Source organism: Heptranchias perlo, chromosome 5, assembly GCF_035084215.1.
Source record: "Heptranchias perlo isolate sHepPer1 chromosome 5, sHepPer1.hap1, whole genome shotgun sequence".
NCBI classification, from domain to species: Eukaryota; Metazoa; Chordata; class Chondrichthyes; order Hexanchiformes; family Hexanchidae; genus Heptranchias; species Heptranchias perlo.
In genome coordinates, this window is record NC_090329.1 from 89,546,747 (window position 1) to 89,569,407 (window position 22,661).

At 40.1% G+C, this 22,661-nt stretch overlaps 1 protein-coding gene across 3 annotated transcripts in view; it reads left to right on the top strand.

The window, feature by feature from the left end:
* The window catches only part of snap91a (synaptosome associated protein 91a), a 237,765-nt gene that overhangs the window by 173,948 nt on the left and 41,156 nt on the right, over positions 1-22,661 (top strand). The window contains exons 12-16 of one of the 3 annotated variants that reach the window (XM_067984781.1): positions 1,786-1,895; positions 9,407-9,507; positions 14,300-14,461; positions 18,762-18,863; positions 22,286-22,591. In XM_067984781.1, coding sequence (XP_067840882.1) covers positions 1,786-1,895; positions 9,407-9,507; positions 14,300-14,461; positions 18,762-18,863; positions 22,286-22,591 — 781 coding nt within the window. The remainder of the gene's footprint in view (positions 1-1,785; positions 1,896-9,406; positions 9,508-14,299; positions 14,462-18,761; positions 18,864-22,285; positions 22,592-22,661) is intronic. The other 2 variants (XM_067984782.1, XM_067984783.1) reach the window with 2 other exon arrangements.

Below are 22,661 nucleotides of genomic sequence, written 5' to 3' on the forward strand. Positions count from 1 at the left end.
TTCTGATATAGGGCCACTGCTTTCCTCAAATCAGAAGAGCAGTGCTTTAGGGATCAAAAGCAAAATACTGCGGATGCTGGAAATCTGAAATAAAAAGAGAAAATGCTGGAGAAGCTCAGCAAGTCAGGCAGCATCTGTGGTGAAAGAAACTGAGTTAATGTTTCGGGTTGAAGACCTTTCATCAGAACTGGAAGATGTTAAGAGAGTTAAAGTTTTTGAGCAAGTACAGAGCCAGGGAAAGAGGGGGAGGGGAGGAAAGAACAAAAGGGAAGGTCTGTGATAGGGCACGAGTGATTAAATAACAAAAGGGATGATGGTAAAGGGACAGGTTAAGAAACAAAAGATTGATCAGGAGTAGCTGTAATTGGCAGCAGCAGAACCATTACCAGCACTAGCTGACCGCAAAGATGGGAGAGAAATTGAGATAGCCAATGACACGCTGGCAGTTCGCAGTGAAAAGATCGAGAGGGTAAGAGGCCAGAAGGAGGGGTCCAGGTGGAACAAGAATTCTGAAGACAGGAGAAAGGGTACGCTGTGTTGTGGGGGGCGGGGGAGGAAGACTCCTGGCCAAAGTGGGCACAAAGGTGACATTTAGTGCTTTAGGGAGCTTAATTTTGTGCCAGTAAAGCTGCAGGCAAATTGTTTTTAATGTGTGCAACTTTGTGGAACATATATAGTGCAGTTCCACTGAAGAAATCAGTACCAAAACTACAGGCATGTGCCAACACTCATTTGTGTTGGTTTCAGTACTCATTGTACTGGTATAGATGTAATAACATTCTAACTTGCTGTTCTATAGTCAGTTACTAGGGTGTGTTTCAAGTGGTCTAGAGGGATTGGTCATATTTTCTTTGTTTTGTCTTCTCTACACCAAAGTGCCTGGCTTATCTTTTTGGGTGAGACACTGGGTAGCAATTGCTTTATCACGTCAAACATACAAGAACATTTCTTGGCCAATTTTAGAATTTATTTCACATTCAAAAACCAAATTCTATTTTTTTAAGACAAATTAAAAAAATTAAAATGATTTCAGTCATGGATAGACCCCAACACTGCTTCATGGTTCAAAAGGCAAATCTTTAGTCATAACCCATCTCAAAAATGGGCAGCAATTGTGGAAAAGCTTATCATTTTGATATTTTATTCAAACTATTGTTGATGCATTTAAACTACTAGACTACTATTAAACTGTGTAGGAATTGGATCTTGGGAATCCACAAACCTAATAATCAAATTAATTTAGCACCGAGTATTTCCTGTGTTTTCTATGCTTACCAATTCTCTCAGTGAACATAAATGAAATCAATTCACGTTATGATTTTCCTTAGAGCCTACTAAATGCCACACAGACCACAGGCTATGTGCAGGAAGACATATTTGCAGTAATAGAATCAATCCACAAGGTTTTAGTGTAACTTGATGCTTATTAAAATGTTGTATTATATTGGAGAGAGGAAATGGAGTAGTTTGGTTTAACATGATTCCATTTGGAAAGGTTAATAATACATAACTGAATGTAAAGCAAATACCAGATCCTTCTTTTGAGATGACAGGAAATTGATACTGGAGTTCAAATGCTCAAAAGGCTTCTTTTCAGGGAAATTATTTTGCAAAGACATTTTGAGTCAGTTAAAATATGGACAGATTCAGTCTTTGTGGTTGTGCACATAACAGTAAGTTATGAACTTAAACAGTTTGTTCACTTATAATGTGAGTAGTCCAGTAAACAGATTTCACGACATACCGCAAAAAGGTTTGATTTTCTATGTACCTTTCTCCTTTCAGGGTTCTCCAGACAACACAGGAGCATCCCCCACTTCCAGTCCAGCAAAGGTGGCCGATACAGCTGCAGTAGTCGATCTCTTTTCATCCCCACCCTCTGTAGCTCCAACAAAGTGAGTCAGTGCTTAAGTTAAAAGGTTTTGTTATAAGGTTACTGGACCACTTTGTTTCTTTTTATGCTGCTATCATTTGTATCTTGTTAAAACTAGTAAAATTGTTTGTCAGGGTAAAGCATACATCTAAATGTTTATGCAATTAAAAGTGGCATACAAATTATTAAAGCTGTAACACCCCAAAGTAAACTTATTCAGATACATTAATAGGCTAATGTCAATAACATTTCATTTCTCATTTTGCAACTAGTTTTCCTCAATGTTTTCATACATAATCTTGGATGATCTTTAGCTGTAGATGAATTCAAAACATTAGTTAGAGATCTCGGTGTGAAGATTCAATTTATCCCATGCATTGGGGAAGAAGTGGAGGAAATGAAGAATTTGAAAATGGCAGTTGTGTGTCCACCTTGTTTTTGGGATGAATTTTGAGCAACAATTCAGACAGTTTTAAATCTACTTATCTGTTTGAAAGCAAGCAACTCACTAGTGTCTGCTGGGCAACTAACTTGCTATGCGGAGAGCCCCTTGGCTGATATGGCTGGAGTGCATCCACTTGCTTTTTCTGCACACTACATGAATGACTCTATAGGGTTCTATGGAGTAATCCTTCAAAAAGTTATGAACCAATCATCCGATAAAACCAGGTAACCTTTGTTCCCACTTTCCTCTCCCCCTGAATTTTCCACTCTTACGAGAAAAGCTTATAAGACAAGCTTTTACACTTAAAGTATCTTGGAGAAAGTATTCAAAGCTAACTGGCATTTCTAACCTGTTTGGATCCATGATGGCTTCAAATGATTCTTGAGTAAGGCAAAAGCTGTCAAATATAAACCCACGTTACAACTCCAGGCTACAAAGCTACAATGGATCACACCCACTTCTCTTTCGTATACCTGATTCGAGTGTTCCCTTGATTCCCAAAATAAAAAGGATTCAAAGCAGTATTTGCCCACACAAATACAGCGGCCACTAACGGTAAAGTATAAAGAAATCTCGTAGCATGTATTTAAGTCGGGCAACCCGGGCAATAGAATATCCTACCCCACCTGGAGCAATCCATTTGATACCTATTAGCCACATTTTGAATACAGTGGACGACGCAAACAGGTTTCCAATTTACATAAATTTGTTTCCTTGATACCTACATCAGCCAATTGACTGACTCTGGGCCTGGTTTATATTGCAAATCCTGTGCTATTTTCTTTAGGTGAACTTTAAATTTCAAACCTATATGTACCATGACCAGTAAGACACAAGTCGATAACCTAATCCATCATAGGCATAAATCTTTCCTTTTTGTCACTTGTTTTTTTGAAAAATTGAAGTTTTTTTTCAAACCGTAGAAGTAGTTATTTAACAACTGATGTGGTCTCTATATTGTGGTACTGAGTTAGCCAGAACAGATTATATTTGGGCCCTTCTGGTTCTGAGTTAGCTGATCGATATAAGAAATAGGAGCAGGAGTAGGCCATATGGCCCCTAAAGCCTGCTCCGCCATTCAGTAAGATCATGGCTGATCTTGGATCTCAATTCCACTTTCCCACCCTATCCCCATATCCCTTGATTTCCTTAAGTGTCCAAAAATCTATCGATCTCAGTCTTGAATATACTCGACGACTCAGCATCCACAACCCTCTGGAGTAGAGAATTCCAAAGATTCACAACCCTGAGTGAAGAAATTTTTCCTCATCTCTGTACTAAATGGCTGACCCCTTACCCTTGAGATTATGATCCCTAGTTCTGGACTCTCCAGCAGGGGAAACAGCATCTAGCCTGTCAAGCCCCTTCAGAATATTGTATGTTTCAGTGAGATCCCCTCTCATTCTTCTAAACTCCAGAGAATATAGGCTCATTCTACTCAGTCTCTCCTCATGGCACAACTCTCTCATCCCAGGAATCAATCTACTTTACCTTCATTGCACCCCCTCTTATGGCAATTATATCCTTCCTTAGGTAAGGAGACCAAAACTCTACACAGTACTCCAGGTGTGGTTTCACCACAGTCCTATATAATTGCAACAAGACCACCTTGCTCTTATACTCCAACCCCCTTGCAATAAAGGCTAACAAACCATTTGCCTTCCTAATTGCTTGTTGTACCTGCGTGTTAACTTTCTGTGATTCATGTACAAGGACACCCAAATCTCTCTGAATACCAACATTTCTTAGTCTCTCATCATTTTTTTTAAAAATCTGCTTTTCTATTCTTCCTACTGAAGTGGATAATTTCACATTTCCCCACACAGGAATATAAAAGTGGACTGTAAAAGCTTCTACAAGTATGTAAAAAGAAAAAGATTAGTGAAGACAAATGTAGATCCCTTACAGGCAGAAACGGGAGAATTTATAATGGGGAACAAGGAAATGGTACAGCAAATAAACAAACACTGGTTCTGTCTTCACGGAAGAGGACACACATAACTTCCCAAAAATGCTAGGGAACCAAAGGACTAGTGAGAAGAGGAATTATAGGAAATTAGTATTAGTAAAAAAAAAAGTGCTGGAGAAATTAATGGGATTGAAAGCCAATAAATCCCCAGGACCTGATAATCTGCATCCCAGAGTACTAAAAGAGGTAGCCATGGGAATAGTGGATGCATTAGTTGACATCTTCCAAAATTCTATAGATTATGGAACAGTTCCTGCAAATTGTAGGGTGGCAAATGTAATCTCACTATTTAAAAAAGGAGGGAGAGAAAACAGGGAACTACAGACCGGTTAGCCTAACATCAGTAGTCGTGAAAATGCTAGAGTCTATTGTAAAGGATGTGATAACAGGACACTTAGAAAATATCAACGGGATTAGACAAAGTCAACATGGATTTATGAAAGGGAAATCATGTTTGACAAACCTCCTGGAGTTTTTTGAGGCTGTAACTGGTAGAATAGATAAGGGAGAACCAGTGGATGTGGTTTTAGATTTTCAGAAGGCCTTTGATAAAGTCCCACAAGAGGTTAGTGTGCAAAATTAAAGCACATGGGATTGGGGGTAATATACTCGCATGGATTGAAAATTGGTTAATAGACATGAAACAGAGTAGGAATAAATGGGTCTTTTTCAGGGTGGCAGGCAGTGACTAGTGGGGTACCGCAGAGATCAGTGCTTGGGCCCCAGCTATTCACAATATATATCAATGATTTGGATGAGGGAACCAAATGTAATATTTCCAAGTTTGCTGACGACACAAAACTAGGTGGGATCATGAGTTGTGAGGAGGATGCAAAGAGGCTTCAAGGTGATTTAGACAAGTTGAGTGAGTGGGAAAATACATGGCAGATGCAGTATAATGTGGATAAATGTGAAGTTATCCACTTCGGAAGGAATAACAGAAAGGCAGAGTATTATTTAAATAGTGATAGATTGGGAAATGTTGATGTACAATGGGACCTGGGTGTCCTTGTACACCAGTCACTGAAAGCAAACATGCAGTGCAGCAAGCAATTAGGAAGGCAAATGGTATGTTGGCCTTCATTGAAAGAGGATTTGAGTATAGAAGCAAGGATGTCTTACTGCAGTTATACAGGGCCTTGGTGAGACCACACCTGGAGTATTGTATGCCATTTTGGTCTCTTTACCTAAGAAAGGATATACTTGCCATAGAGGGAGTGTAGTGAAGGTTCACCAGACTGATTCCTGGGATGGCAGGACTGTCATATGAGGAGAGATTGGGTTGACTCGGCCTGTAATCACTGGAGTTTAGAAGAATGAGAGGGGATCTCATTGAAACATATAAAATTCTGACAGGGCTAGACAGACTGGATGCAGAGAGGATGTTCCCCCTGGCTGTGGGGGGGGGGGGGGGGGTCTAGAACAAGAGGTCACAGTCTCAGGATACGGGGTAGGACATTTAGGACTGAGATGAGGAGAAATTTCTTCAATGAGGGTGGTGAACTTGTGGAATTTTCTACCACAGAAGGCTGTGGAGGCTAAGTCACTGAATATATTTAAGAAGGAACTAGATAGATTTCTAGACACAAAAGGCATCAAGGGGTATGGGGAGAGAGCGGGAATATGGTATTGAGATAGAGGAACAGCCATGATCATATTGAATGGCGGAGCAGGCTCGAAGGGACGAATGGCCTACTCCTCCTATTTTCTATGTTTCTATTATACTCCATATGCCACCTTCCCGCCCACTCACTTAACCTGTCTATATATCCCTTTGCAGCCTCTTTGCATCCTCCTCACAGCTTACTTTCCCACCTAGCTTCGTATCGTCAGCAAACTTGGATACTTTACACTTGGTCCCCTCATCTAAGTCATTGATATATATTGTAAACAGCTGAGGCCCAAGCACTGATCCTTGCAGCACCCCACTAGTTACAACCTACCAACCCAAAAATGACCCATTTATTCCTACTGTTTTCTGTCCGTTAACCAATCCTCAATCCAAGCCGATATATTGTCCGCAATCTCATGAGCCCTAATCTTGTGTAACAACCTCTTGTGCGGCACCTTATCGAATGCCTTTTGAAAATCCAAATATACTACATCCACTGGTTCCCCCTTGTCTACCCTGCTAGTTACACCCTCAAAAAAAAAAAAATTCGGTTTGTCAAACATGATTTCCCTTTCATAAAACAGTGGTGACTCTGCCTAATCATATTATGATTTTCTAAGTGCCCTGTTACTATGTCCTTAATAATAATTTCTAGCATTTTCCCTACTACTGATAATAGGCCAGTTAGCCCAACAGTTGCCTGTTTTATCTCTCCCTCTTTTCTTGAATAGCGGGATTACATTTGCTACCTTCCAATCCACGGGGACCGTTCGAGAATCTAGGTAATTCTGGAAGATCAAAATCAGTGCATCCACTATCTCTGCAGCCACCTCTTTTAAAACCCTAGCGTATAGATCATCAGGTCCAGGGGATTTGTCAGATTTTAATCCTATTAATTTCTCCAGTACTTTTTCTTTACTAATTTTAATTACTTTTAGTTCCTCAATCTCATTAGATCCTTGGCTCCCCACTATTTCCGGTATGTTTTTTGCATCATCTACTGTGAAGACATACAAAATATTTGTTTAACATCTCTGCCATTTCTTTATTCCCCATTATAATTTCTCCAGTCTCTGCCTTCAAGGGACCCACGTTTACTTTCACTAATCTCTTCCTTTTTACGTTCTTGTAGAAGCTCTTATAATCTGTTCTTATATTCTCACTTGATAATAAAGTGGTCCAATTGAACCCCGTGCCCTTGAGCATCAGAGAAGAAAAATTAGGCCAGGTTCCTAGTTCCTATCTAGTTCCTGCTTAAAGTGTGCATGCCGGCCTTGGGTGAGGAGAGGATCAAGTGCAAATGTCGCTTTCCCCATGGAGGAACAGCCTGCTGACACTCACTACAAGGCTCAAATGAAAAATAGGCACTTATTATCAGAAGGCATATTAGCCTCAAAATTGTGAGGCACACCTGGAGCCAAACCCTCATTGGGAAATTGGGCATTCGGGTGTTCAAGCCTAATGCACAGCGTACTGCATTTCACAGCTGTGCCATCTTCTCCAGGCTGATCTGTGGTCAGTTTCTGAAACCGGGATGGCTCCGCCCAGAGGTGCAAAGGTTGATGCAGTATTAGCATTTTATGCCTTGGATCCTTCAAGCTACTAGAGGGAGCATCTGCCATATTAGGTTGCAATCCATAGAAGTATCAACTAAGCGACTGAAATATTTTCAAGGGCCCTTTTATAAGATCTCTCCAATACGGAAAGGAGGCATTAACTGGGCGGGCATAGAAATTTTACCATGTGGTAAGGTTTCCAAGAGCGCGGGGTGTAGTAGATGGCACCATGTGGGCATCACAGCTCCTCACATCAAACCCTTGTCCTACTTAAACAAAGGACTTCCATTCAATTAATGATCAGGTGTTGTCTGACTACAGAAATATCATAATGCAGGTTAATGCCCATTATTCAGGAAGCAGCGATTATGCCTCCTTTATGTGACAGTCTACAGTGCCCGCATTATTTGAAGGCTCAGATGGAATAGACAAATGGCTGCTGGGGGACCAAGCTATTCCCTGCAGCTATGGTTGAAGCCCCAATTGGAAATTCAGAAACAACTGTTGGAAATATATTGCGGTTCCTTCATCGTCGCTGGGTCAAAATGCTCGAACTCCTATCTAACAGCACTGTGGGAGAACCTTCATCATAAGGACTGCAGCAGTTCAAGAAGGCGGCTCACCACCACCTTCTCGAGGGCAATTAGGAATGGACAATAAATGCTGGTCTTGCCAGCGACGCCCACATCCCATGAACGAATATTTTTTTAAAAAATAAAATATATGCATCAGCTAGAATACCTGTTGAGCACATCATTTAGGATGCCTCGGCAGATATTCCACTGGACTGCTCTAGCAGGGTTCTTCTCTGTACATTAGCAAAGTGTTCAAAATCACTTTTTGCCATATGTTGCATAACTTCAATATACAAAGAAGATTAAGCATAGAGGAAGCCCGTGGTGCCACAGTAGCAGAGGATGAGGAAATAGAAGGATTTACATCCAGGAAGATTGCTGCAACAGACATCCAATGATGACTGAAATTTCATTCATGTGTAATACTTATGCAAGGGTTGGAGAATGGAATTACTGGATGCATAGTGTACAACATATAAAACATTTCCATCCACTATGGCGCTCTCAACTTCATCATTGACTATTTAAACACCATTCATGAGAGTACATGCACTGCCTATTTTTCTTCCTATGTGCAGCGCTTTACACTTGCCCACATTAAAATTTGGTCTTCCATTCTCCCCTCCACTAACATAGTTGTCCAACTTATTTTGTAATTTCTGACCCACCCCCCAATAGTTGAGTACCATTTGCAAATTTAGTCCATTTACATTGAGTTTCTGAATCCAAGTCACTGAGAACTGTACAACCAGGGCTCAATGAATTTGTTTTTGAATATTTACACACAGTGCAACTGCTCAAGTTTTCTGTGCCTTCATATTTGGTTTAACTGCCCAAATTAATGAACTAACTTATTTTTAAATATAAACCTACATTTTTAATCTTTCTATAGTGCTTTTTTTTTTAAAAAGTCTATTTTTGACTTTTCCCCACAGTTGATTCTTGGGCAAAATTGGACTCCTATTATAGCACTACTTAGGAACCGGTGTATCAAGACAGAACTAGAAGGCAATATTTTCACCCCTGCTCCCCAATTCAAAGTACCAAAATTAAACGTAAATCAGATGTATGTGTACGTGCCATTGGCTATTTTAGTACTCTGTACCGGATGATAGGCTCAGCACAGAGGATGGCAGCCTCTTATGTGTTTGCACTAATGGTTTCTCAGGATAATACTTTTATTTAAAAATGTATTTATTTATAATTTCTGCAATAAAAACAATTCTATTCCGATGTCTGCACTAGGGAAAGACCACAAGTTTGTTCAGTTACACATATTTTGTAGTACAAATTCTTGCATTTGAAGGGGAGAAGTATTTCAATAATTTTAACTTGAAATAGCAAAATTATTAATGGTATTTCCTTTTCCACTTCAGTGCATCCAAATTGTCCAGTGATCTTCTTGATCTACAACCAGATTTTACATCTACAGTGCAATCGACAGTAGCCGCTAATCCACCAGCCAGTGCTTGGGGAGGTGAGAATGGTGCATTGCAAGAATACTTTTAACCCCCTGGCAAAATATTCTTAATGTATTGATTCTGCGTGGTTTCAATTTGGGAATCGGAAAATCAGTTTAATGGGTGGCTGATACTGAACCCTCTTGGTTATTTCTCTTTGCCACTAAATGCTTACTATTGATTTTTGGAGAAGGATCTCTATTCGAATGAGTGTTGTATTGCTAAGTTTTTGGTGCAGTTTTCCTTCAGAATTTGGAATGAGTGTTGTATTGCAAAATTACTGATGCAGTTTTGCTCCAAAGTTTTATACTGTCACTAATTTAAATTTGCAGTCCTTTTTATGTAGGTTTTTAAAAAAAAATCTGTGCCAAACTGAATACAAAAAGCAGAAAATAAATTTTGGTCTGCAGTCAGGATGAAAAATGTGATTGTAGGAAGAAAAGCTATTATGCATGAACATATTCAGTAAGCTTTTTTTCCTTTTTGGTTTCTGATTACTTCAGTATTTTCTCATTAGGTGTTTTAGACTGAATTGGCTGATTTTCAAATTACATCAATCATCAACATGTTAAATACTTTGAAGGTATCAAAAAAAAATTTGTATCTATACAATTGGCAGTATAACTGTCTGTAGAGTGGGCCTATTTAATAACACAATAAAAATCCCACTTAAGAATAAAATATCACTGCACAAATCCTTTTCTTATGACTCTCAATGACTTCCAGACCATTTAATCAAATTGAGTATCCTGTTTAAATGAATTAAATGAAAAGCAGCAGCTCCATTTCAGAACACTTACTTTGTATTATAACAGTGTTTCCTCTTTTGTTTTTATCTCTCTGCTGCATTTCACTCAGCTGTATTGAGTAAATTGGTCTATGGTTTGACATAACAAGTGCAGAAGTAGCAGTAGGAAAAAACAGGAAAGGGGGAAAATTGGGTAGAATAGCCAGCTTCAATGAAGCTCAGGTGGTAAACAGGTTATTCTACTATTTTGGCAACAGCAAACAGTCAAATAAAAAATCTATTTGTGTTCTTAAATTAGTGTGATATAAGAACATAAGAAATAGGAGCAGGAGTAGGCCATCCGGCCCCTTGAGCTTGCTCCGCCATTCAACAAGATCATGGCTGCATTTGACACCATTTTCCTGCACTATCCCCATATTCCTTGATGCCTTTAATATCTAGAAATCTATTAATCTCTGTTTTGAATGTACTCAATGACTGAGCCTCCACTGTCCTCTGGAGTAGAAAATTCCAAAGATTCACCACCCTCTGTGAAGAAATTTCTCCTCCTCTCAGTCCTAAATGGTCTACCCCTTATTCTGAGACTGTGACCGCTGGTTCTGGACTCCTCAGCTAGGGGAAACATCTTCCTTGCATCTACCCTATCGAGTCCTGTAAGAATTTTGTATGTTTCAATGAGATCACCTTTCATCTAAACTCTAGAGAAGACAGGCCTAGTCTACTCGATCTCTCATACGACAATCCCGCCATCCCAGGAATCAGTCTGGTGAACCTTCGTTGCACTCCCTCTATGGCAAGTATATCCTTTCTTAGGTAAGGAGACCAAAATTGTACACAATATTCCAGGTGCAGTCTCACCAAGGCCCTATATAATTGCAGTATGACATTTTTTCTCCTCTTGAAATAAAGGCCAACATAACATTTACCTTCCTAATTGCTTGCAGCACCTGCATGTTAGCTTTGTGACTCATGTACAAGGACACCCAGGTCCCTTTGAACATCAACATTTCCCAATCTCTCACCATTTAAAAAATACTCTGCATTTCTGTTTTTCCTACCAAAGTGGATAACTTCACATTTTTCCGCATTATATTCCATCTGCCATGTTCTAGCCCACTCACTTAGCATGTCTATATCCCCTTGAAGCCTCTTTGCATCCTCCTCACAACTCACATTCCTGTCTAGTTTTGTGTCATCAGCAAACTTGGAAATATTACATTTGGTCCCCTCATCCAAATCATTGATATAGATTGTGAATAGCTGGGACCCAAGCACCGATCTCTGCGGTACCTCACTAGTCACAGTCTGCCAACCTGAAAAAGACCCATTTATTCCTACTCTCTGCTTTCTGTCTTGTTAACCAATTCTCAATCCATGCCAGTGTATTACCCCCAATTCCATGTGCTCTAACTTTGTTCACCATCTCCTGTGTGGCCCCTTATCGAAAGCCTTCTGAAAATCCAAATACACTACATCCACTGGTTCCCCCTTTTCTAATCAACTAGTTACATCCTCAAAGAACTCCAATAGGTTTGACAAACATGATTTCCCTTTCATAAACCCATGTTGACTCTGCCAAATCCTATTATTATTTTCTAAGTGTCCTGTTATCACATCCTTTATAATAGATTCTAGCATTTTGCCTACTGCTGATGTCAGGCTAACAGGTCTGTAGTTCCCTGTTTTCTCTCTCCCTCCTTTCTTAAATAGTGGGGTTACATTTGCTACCCTCCAATCTGTAAGAACCGTTCCAGAACCTATAGAATTTTGGAAGATGACAACCAATGCATCCACTATCTCTATAGCCACCTCTTTGAAAACCCTGGGATGTAGATCATCAGGTCCTTGGGATTTATTGACTTTCAGTCCCATTAATTTCTCTAGTACTTTTTTTTACTAATTCTAATTTCCTTCAGTTCCTCATTCTCACCAGACCCTTGGTTCTCTAGTATTTCTGGGAGGTTTTTTGTTTCTTCTTCCATGAAGACAGACACAAGGGGGGTGATTTTTAAACCCCAAGAACGGGTGGGTTGGGGGCGAGTGGGAGTTGATAATAGTTGTTTTTTTGGGTCGCAACCGCAAAATTTTCGGACTTTGCATTTCCAGTGGGAAGCCTGTACTTTTACGCGCTGACGTTAAACCCAGAAATAAAGCCGGGTTGCGGTTGCGACCCAAAAAAACAACTATTTTCAACTCCCACCCACCCCCCAACCCATCCGTTCTTTCGGATTTAAAATCACCCCCAAAGTATTTGTTTAATTTCTCTGCTATTTCCTTATTCCCCATTATAAATTCTCCCATCTCTGTCTGTAAGGCACCCCACATTTCCTTCGTCAGTCTTTTCCTTTTTACATGCCTATAGAAGCTTTTACAATTCGTTTTTATGTTTTTCGCCAGTTTACTCTCATTTTCCATTTTCCCTTTATCAACTTCTTGGCCCTCCTTTGCTGAATTCTAAAATGCTCCCAATCCTCAGGCTTACTACTTTTTCTGGCAACTTTATATGCCTTTTTCTTTGATTTAATACTACCTTTAATTTCTTGTTAGCCACGGTTAGATCATTTTTCCTGTTGGGTTTTTGTGCTTAAAGAAATATATATTTGTTGCAAATTATGTATTAATTCTTTAAGTGCTAGCCATTGCCTGTCTACCGTCATACCTTTTTAATGTAGCTCCCCAATCAATCACAGCCAATTTGCGCCTCATACCTTCTTGTTCCCTTTGTTTAGATTTAAGACCCTAGTTTCGGATTAAACTACATCACTTTCAAACTTAATGAAGAATTCTATCATATTATGGTCACTCTTCCCTAAGGGCTTTTTTACAACAAGATTATTTAACCCTTTCTCATTTCACAATACTAGGTCTAAAATAGTTGGTTCCTCAACATACTGAACTAGAAAACCATCTCGTATACATATCACTCCAGCTATTCCACCAGGGCTGTTTATTGCCATTTTGATAGCTGAATTGGCTGTAGTTGTACATTCCCACTGTCTTGCAGTCTGATCTAATATCGCGGTTAATGCCTGGTACCATGACACAGGATAGGCTGATTATTTTGTCTTGCTTGAACTGACTAGGTGATTTTGGCAGTAATTGTTTTTAAAATATATTCACGAGGAAGCTCCAAACATGACATTTCAAAAGCATATGCTGGCTTCTATAAAAGCTACAATATGCTTTTATATAGTAAATTTTAAATGTGTTGTGGTACTACTTATTGCATTCTCAGGCTACAGTCACTATTTTGTAACACTAATATATAGAAATAAGAGATAAAAATCATGTTTCCACATGTAATGCATTAACAAGCAGCTTCAACTGATTTTCCTAAGCTACAGAATATAGAAAAATTAAATCTGTTGCAAACCTACTTTTGAGCTGATTGCAATGCGCTTGAAACCTTGTAACTTGACATGTCTATCATTTCAGCCTTGTTGGTAGTGATGCCTAAAATGGTCATGTTTAAAGTCATTTCAGATAGCATGTCTCAATTACATGAAATAATTGGAAGAAAAGGCTAATTGTGATTTCTATGTTGTCTTCATACTTGAAATTTGAGATGGCACTGAAGTGGCATTTTTGTTCTGAACAGTTCTCAGTAAACTAGCAGAAAATCTAAAGAGTTTGACATTTGTAGGAAGAAGGCAGAAAGCATAATATATGGTAATATTGAATGTTGTATTGTTTTTGATATTCTCTATATAATTTGAACTTAGTTACTGTACTTCAATTTAAAATGAAGATTGTTCCTGAAATCCATAGTATAATTAGGTTCTTTTATTACTAAAGGTACCCTTTATTGAACTGTTATCTTTTTACGCTTTCTTCACTCTGCATCTTTGCAATGGATATAACAGATCTGTTAGGTGAAGGTGAGTAGTTTGTTTAAATGTGGTTTATTAGAATTCATTAATCCAAAATTTGAAAGCAGTCACCTGCGGATGTACTCCTACACTTTTGCATTATTTTCTAAACTAGATAGTTGGAGTCTGGCTTCAAGAGAATGTTTTTATTCCTTTTTCTTCCCCCTCTTTCCTTTGACACTGGCAATACAGATTCTTTGGCTTCTCCTGCCCTTCCTAATGCCTCTGAGGCACAACCTTCTGATCCATTTGCAGCAGAGACTTCCCTGACCACTCCTCCTACAACTGCTGATACTACTTCACCTACTGCTGCTGCTGCTACAGCAACAACCACTGATCTGGATCTTTTTGGAGGTCAGTTTGGGTGTTCTAGCATCTCTTAGCTCAGTGATACTGATGTCTCCTAGACTGGAGAGATCTTTGTTCAGTAGTTAAGATTTTCAACATGTTCTGTATTCTTGGCTACAGCTGATAAGGGGAATACCTTATGTTGGACTGTTGAAGTATCTTTAGACTATGGAAACTAGAGAGAATTAACTTAAGTGGTGATTGTGGATATTTGGTGAAATTTACTGTGATGTGAAATGATTTGTGCTTTTATAAGTCTTCACAGTTCTTTTATGTGAGTCAACTTAATACCTATTATTGGGTAGAAATGTATGTTTGAACTCAAACATTAGTAACCAAGCAGAAAATCTATTCAATGAGGGACTTTTTAAACTGGCCATAAACCTCACCTTGATCTGACTTAAAAACATGAACATATCGAGGGAACTTGTGAAAACATTAGCTGCCTAACACACTTTGTTTTTACTCTGAATATATAGTACTGTGCATCAATGGAAAAATAGTGAAATGGGAATACTCAGCAGATCAGGCAGCATCTGTGGAGAGAGAAACAGAGTTAATGTTTCAGGTCGATGACCTTTCATCAGAACTGGGAGTGAACCTAAATAATCTTGTCAGGTTTTTATGAGAGGCATCACAACCAAGCCTGATCATGTTGTCATCAGGTATCCACACATGCACACTTCCAGTACAAATCATTGGGTAACAATAAGAAGTGAGAAATTCATCTAATTTTTTTGTACTCCCTTGCTCAGGTACCTTGAGGCCACTTGCAGGCCCAACCACAGGTTCCTTGCTGATGTTCTGAGCCTGTTATTCAAGCAAGATTTGTTGCGTCTCTTTTTTTAATCCTCCAATTTGTGTTTCAGTATCTGCTTTGATGCTCAGTGAAGAGTCCATTTTAAAGTTCTGCTTCATATGATTGCTGAACGTCGAAGAAAGAATGATTTATCCTAAATGTACACTCATACAGTTACATTGATAAATTAGGGTCAGTCAATGTTTAAACCCAAGAATGTGTAAATTGAGGGAAGACACAGTTCTTGCATCTGTCCTGCTACTGTTACCTTAGCAGCCAGACTTACTGGCAAAGGTGTAACGTACTAACATGATTTTCAAATCAGTTCACATATAATACAATATAACTTTGACGCAGCCCAACGATTCCAGTTGCATTCTCTTTTCCAATAAGTCGAGATTCTCAAAGTGGTTTCAAAAGTTTGCCCAGGCACAAAATAACCTCAGTTGTATTTACAGTATCTGAATTTTACTTAATGGTGACAGTTTTCATTCCATTCCTGTACAGGATAAACATCCTAGAAACTTTACCCAATCAGCCTATACAAGTAAAGGTACTAATACTGCTGATGTGCAAGAAATAACATTTAAATCCAATGTTTGTGGTTGGCAACAAATTGCTCATGAACAAAAAAATGTCATGAATATGCCTTACTTTGTGAATTGTTCAATTATCTCTGCTTTCAGAAAAAAATAATCAATATAATGTAGTATGCTCAGTCTTAAAAAATGCATAGGGAACTGCTTTAAAAATAAGAGACTGCTATCAATTCTAGTTTAAAAATAACATACACAGTTTTCTGAGAAAAATTGTGTAACATCCTAAAATTAAATCCATGTGAGAACAACTTACATTTATATAGCGCCTTTAACGTAGTAAAACGTCCCAAGGCGCATCACAGGAGCAATTATCAAACAAAATTTGACACAGGGCCACATGAGATATGAGCTTAGTCAATGAGGTAGGTTTTAAGGAGCGTCTTAAAGGAGAATAGAGAGGCGGAGAGGTTTAGGGAGGGAATTCCTGAGCTTGGGGCCTAGGCAGCTGAAGGCACGACTGCTAATGGTGGAGTGATTTAAAATTGGGGATGCGCAAGAGGCTAGAATTGGAGGAGCGCAGAGATCTGAGTTGTAGTGCCAGATGAGGTTACAGAGACAGCAAGGGGCAAGGCCATGGAGAGATTTGAAAACTAGGATTAGAATTTTAAAATCAAAGCGTTGCCGGACCAGGGGCAATGTAGGTCAGCGACCACAGGGGTGATGGGTGAACAGGACTTAGTGCGAGTTAGGATACGGGCAGCACAGTTTTGGATGAGCTCAAGTTTATGGAGGGTGGAAGATGGGAGATCAGCCAGGAGAATATTGGAAAATTCGAGTCTGGGGGTAACAAAAGCATGGTTGAGCATTTCAGCAGCCGATGGGCTGAGGCAGGGGCGGAGCCGGGAGATATTAGAGGTCAAAGTAGGTGGTCTTGGTGATGGAGAGGATATGGGGTTGGAAGCTCAGCTCAGTCAAATAGGGACGCGTAAGTTGCAAAGAGTTTGGTTCTGCCTCAGACAGTGGCCAGGGAGGGGAATGGAGTTTGTGGCGGGGGCCGAGGACAATGGCTCTGGTCGTCCTAATGTTTAATTGGAGGAAATTTCTGCTCATCCAGTACTGGGTGTTGGACAAGCGGTGTGACAACACAGAGGCAGTGGTATTGAGGTCGAGCTGGAACTTGACGTGTTTTCGGATGATGTCGTCGAAAGACAGTATGTAGATGAGAAATAGGTGGGGGTCAGGGATAAATACATGGGGTATTCCAGAGGTTACGGTGTGGGAGTGGGAAGAGAAGCTATTACAGGAAATTCTTGGCTACAACTGGATAGATAAGAATGGAACCAGCCGAGGGCAGTCCCACTGAACTGGACGATAGAGGAGTTGGAGGAGGATGGTGTGGTCAACTGTGTCAAAGGCTCCAGACAGTTCGTGAAGAATAAGGAAGGATAGTGCACCATGGTCACAATCACATAGAATGTCATTTGTGACTTTGATTAGGGCCATTTCAGTGCTGTGGTGGGGCGGAAAATGATTGGAGGGATTCAAACATGGCATTGTGAGAAAGATGGGCACAGATTTGGGAGGCGACAACATGTTCAAGGGCTTCGGAGAAGAACAGGAGGTTGAAGATGGTGGTAGTTTGCAAGGACAGAGGGATCAAAAGTGGGTTTTTTTAAGGAGGGCGATGATGACAGCTGATTTGAAAGTGAGGGGGACAGTACCAGAGGAGAGGAAACAGGTGGTCAGCAGTTTAGTGGGAATGGGGTTGAGAGCTGTAAGTGGGTCTTATGGATAAGATGAGCTTAGAAGTGGTATGAGAGGAGCTAGGAGAGAAACTAGAGAAAGATGCAAGTTCTGAGCTAGGGCTGGGTAGGGGGAGCGTTGGAGGAAGTTTGGCTTGGTGGGCTAGGGGAAGGGAAGAATGCAGCAGAATGGATGGTCTCAATCTTAGTGACAAAGGCTCATGAGCTCCTCACACTTGTTGGAGATGAGGGTGGAGGAGGCAGGGGAAAGGGGTTTAAGGAGATACCACATTATATGTACCTAACAGCACATACTGTATTGGCTGAAGGGATTTGATTTGTGTCAGGTGGATATAGGGCATGTCCAGATATGAATAGGCTATTTTGGGATGTCAGTTGCTTCAACTGTTACAACACATCACTCCACCTCAGAACCATCATCCTTGTATGGTTCTCTGTGGCAATTCAGTAGCTGTGTATTAAGATTTGTGTGCCCATCCACATCACTGTCTTTAGTTTGCGATTTAGGTACATTACCAGAGCAATGAGGGCTCTGTTGTATCTGACCTGTTAAGTGTCTTACAAGGGTGTTTGCAACTGTATGTGAAGTCGAAAATAGTGCCATCATCCTTCACTTTGAACGCAAGCATGCAACATGAAGCTAAAACTATGAACTGTACTAGTTGTATCAGAGAATGTATCTGAATAATTGTTCAGTTTCACTGGTATTTTAGTCAAAGTTACAAATTGCAATTAGATGTCTACAGTAGTGTATAAATTTCTTCCCTATTTTAGTACCATTTTGCTAAATGTATGTAGGTCTACAAATCACTCCTTTAATTCTAATAGACATAAAAGCAAACATTAAAAGACCATTGATGTGCTAGAATATAAAGTAATTAAAATGTGAATAAATAAGCCAAAAAGATGCACACTTCAAAGGGAAGAATACACACACTGATGCACATTTTCTTTCTGTATGTTGTTTATCCCAGTTGTCTTTTAGAAAATATGAAGCCAAACCCTCATGTGATTTCTTGCATGGCTTAAATTCCAAGATCTAGATCTCTGGTCTTAGGAAATTTGTATACTGTAAAAGGGACTTTGATATGCCTTTTAGCCTACAGACTTGTGACTTGTTTCTTGCTCTGTATATCCCTGTCTTTTTTTTCTTTTTGCTTTTCTCTCCACTTTCTGTTGTGAATGGTGTTGGTAATGCATCTTAGATGCATTTGCAGCTTCTCCTACTGAAGAATCAACAACATCTGAAGGGGCAGGAGCAACAGCAGCCCCTGCAGCAGCAGCGCTTGATGCATGCGCTGGAACTGGTGGGTCTCATATCATTCGCTTACTTGCGGTTATCAGTGAACTACTTTAGATTTTTGGGTCATTTACTTGTGTGGGATTTCGCTTAAAATAACTGACTTCTCAGACTTTAAGCTACAATTTTTTAACATATGTAAAAACCTGGTGATTTACTTTACACACAGCAAAATATAAGAAAAAAAAATCTAGTATTATAAATCTCCTTAGTTTAGTAAGAGAATTTTTCTTCAACCTGACATACAGAGCAAAATATCCTTGATGTCTATTTTCAGCAGTTCCTATTATGTTCTTTTATCCCATAAATTTGTAACACTACTTTACTTTAACAGGTTTCAGAACAATATGAAACAATGTTTTTGAGTATCCAAGACACTCTTGTTCCCTGGACCACTTTCTTTCTTTCTCATTTCTCTTCGCTTCCCTGCCTCCCCATCTCCCTGCAGTAATTTTGCTATTTGCAGGCAACTTCCTGTCATGCATCCTCTTCCAGCTAACTGGAACTGTAGTACAGTCTGGGTAACAAACTTTTCTGCAACCACTTCAATCTACTTCTGTCTCAGTATAGCATGTGAACTAGTAGCTAAAACAGTAACTGGTGAAAGCCACCCACCTGAATTTGATGGACACAGCATTTCTACCAGTGCACACAAACTTTGAGCACTGCAATTTTGTTTAATAAAAAGCCAAAAATGCAGTAAATTAGGCACGTGGCCCTGAATTTCTTTGGGGCTCTCCCACTGTAAATTTAGCAGGAGGTTGGCAGAATCCCAGAAGAAATTATATAAATGGCTGTTCAGACCTTTGCTTTTCATTGAAAAGTAGCTGCACTTCTGAGCAGGGGGCTGCTTACTTGAGTTTCCTGAAAAAGAACAAATTAAATGAGTCCACATTCATTGAGCATATGTACAATTTTTTTTTCATTGCTAAAAACTATTTCTGATCAATTTATTTCCTTGCGCAGCATACACACAATCTTATCTGTCAGGGGTTGCTTGATTATCAGCAGAAATTTTAGAAGTTTTTTTTTCCTTTCTCTAATTCAAACCCATTGAGACCAATTGTAGTATGCCTACAGCCAACTTGACTCAGGTCAGCCAACTAAATACAGATGGGTGACTATACCTGGCATCTTGTTGGTAAGAATGGCTCAGCTATTTATTGGATAAATGCATAGCGTGGCCTGGGTTTTCAGGCCAGAAAAGACCACCTTGGATTTCTTGGCTGAAGAAATGCCCATTGCATAACTGCTATTGCGTGAAGCAGGAATTGGCATTCTAAGGTCCCGAATCCCAGTCCCAGTGCTAACACAATCAGTACTCAGCTGAACTGAAATCCTGGCTACTGCTCAGTTTTCAGAGACATTTGGGTACCAGGATTATCAGCCAGGTAGGTTGTTGATCCCTGCACAGCTCATTGACAACTGGCTAAAGACAAACCAGTTAAATATGTTGTCATCTGAGAGGGGTTTTCCCAGTTGAGATTATGACAACAATAGCTTGTATTTATTATATCTTAATAGTAAAAGTTCCAAGATACTTCACCGATAGACATATTGGGCATGATTTTATCGAGGTGGGGGGGCTAGAAACCCGGAAGTTTGGGTTTCCTGGATGATTTTACGATTTTGAGGGTGGGGGGGTCGGGTTGCAGAAGAGGTCTAGTCAGAGCAATTTTGTTGGAAATACAGGCCTCGAAGATTGCAGAAGTAGGGTGGGGTGAGGCCAGGAAGGAATTTGAGACATTGTAGACAGGGAGCCAGTTTCGGTCAACAAGAACAGGGGTGGTGGGTGAGCAGGACAGTGCTGGGCAGAATAAATGCAGTAGAGTTTTGGCCAAGTTTGAGTTTCTGTGGGATGGCAGGCTAGCAATGGAGGTGACAAAGGCATTTTAGTAGCAGAGGGGCTGAAGTAGAGGCAGAGAGGCAATGTTTTAGAGTTGTAAGTATGCAGTCTTTAAGAAGATATGGGTAGTGATTTTCAGTTGCTGGCCATCTGTTTCTCACCTGAAAAATGGGCAGTCAGCGGTGGAAAATCTGGTAGATACCTTGGACACCCATTTGCCCATGTTCAGTTTTCAAAAGCAAAATTCTACAGATGGAAACCTGAAATAAAAACAGAAAATGCTGGAGAAGCTCAGCAAGTCTGCCAGCATCTGTGGAGAAAGAAATAGTTAATGTTTCAGGTCGAAGACCTTTCGTCAGCACTGGCAAAAGTCTTCGACCTGAAACATTAACTCTGTTTTTCTCCATAGATGCTGCTTGACTTGCTGAGCTTCTCGAGCATTTTCAGTTTTTATTCAGTTTTCAGGCAGGCCTTTTAAATATGCGCCCAGAACTCCTGCCCAAAACAAGAGAGAGGCTGTTTAAATATGCAAATCAAGGTCCTACACCAGCTATAGGACCCTATGCAATTTTAATGTACAAATGAGTGGAGCGTGCGCCATGCATGCTAGCCTTAACTGTACCGGGCATTGTGCGGCCTAATCAATGATCCTTAAAGGGAAACGGTAAGTTTTTTATTAAGAAAGATTTTCGTGAAGCCAGGAGGAATTTCTTCTGGCCTCACTATAATCTCCGGCCTGCTGCTACCCCGCTCTCTTCACCTCCTTTCTCCTCCCGCCCCACCTCCCACTTTGCTGGCTTTATCTGCCAGCTGGCTCTTTCTGCCATGTAAAATCAGCGAGCACCCGTTTGGCACCTGCAGCTCACTGGTAAAACTCAGATGAGGTCCAATCCTGAAAATAGTTCATGCTTCCCAAATGTGATCTTGGATGGGCACCACAGGTGCACTCTTAACTTTTGCGGCCATTTTGGACTGAAGTCAAAAAATTTGTCTCCTATATCCCAACCCCCACCGCCCTCCAGATGAGGTCTAAAGCTCAGTCTGGGTCAAACAGGGTGCCTTCTCTGGTTCGGCCAAGTATTCTTTATCCCACACTTTGCTAAAACAGTCCCATTGTCCATCGCGTTGTCAAGCTCAATAACACCTCTTGGCTTGTTGCCATCAGCAGTCTGTCAAGCATATGCAAAATTTATATTTTAAAAAAAGCTACAAATACTAGAAGTAACATTTCTTGTTTAAAACAAGGAATCGTTTTGAGCTTCTATTTTTAAATCACTAAACTTCCTATTCAAAGTAATCTAATCAGTGGTATACTGTGCAATTTCCTGATTTTGGGTGGTAGCAATTATAGTGGTATAATCTAGTTGGCTGTGAGAGGAATGTATAAAGTGTTGTTCAGTATAAATGCAACTTTGGTACTTGTTACAAAAATATGTAACTAGGGTTAATGTAATAAAAAAATGTTATGAGGAGAAATAAGCCAATCTGCTGATGTGTAGATGTTAACCCTAGTTTCTTGATTGTAAACCCTTAACTTTCCATCCTCTGACCCTCTTTCTTCCCACCTCTGCCCATTTCCAAAGACCCTTTTGCACCATCTGAAGGTAGTGCGGAGGCTGCTGCTGAACTGGACCTTTTTGCTATGAAGCCTGCTGAGGTCAGCGTTCCTGCAACTACCCCCACTACCAGTGCAACTGCCAGTACAACTACCAGTGCCATTACCAGCACAACTACTAGTGTGACTACGACTGAGACTGTTACTGTTACTGCTACTGCTACTGCGACCGCTACCGCTACTATTACTGCGACTGCTACTACTACTGCTACTACCACTACAACTGCTGATACTACTGTCACCACCACTGCACCTGTTCTTGATATTTTTGGTGGTAATTTTATTCTTTATCTTGACATTTCTGATCTAAGGCAGTGATAATTCAGCAAGATAAATTTTAATGA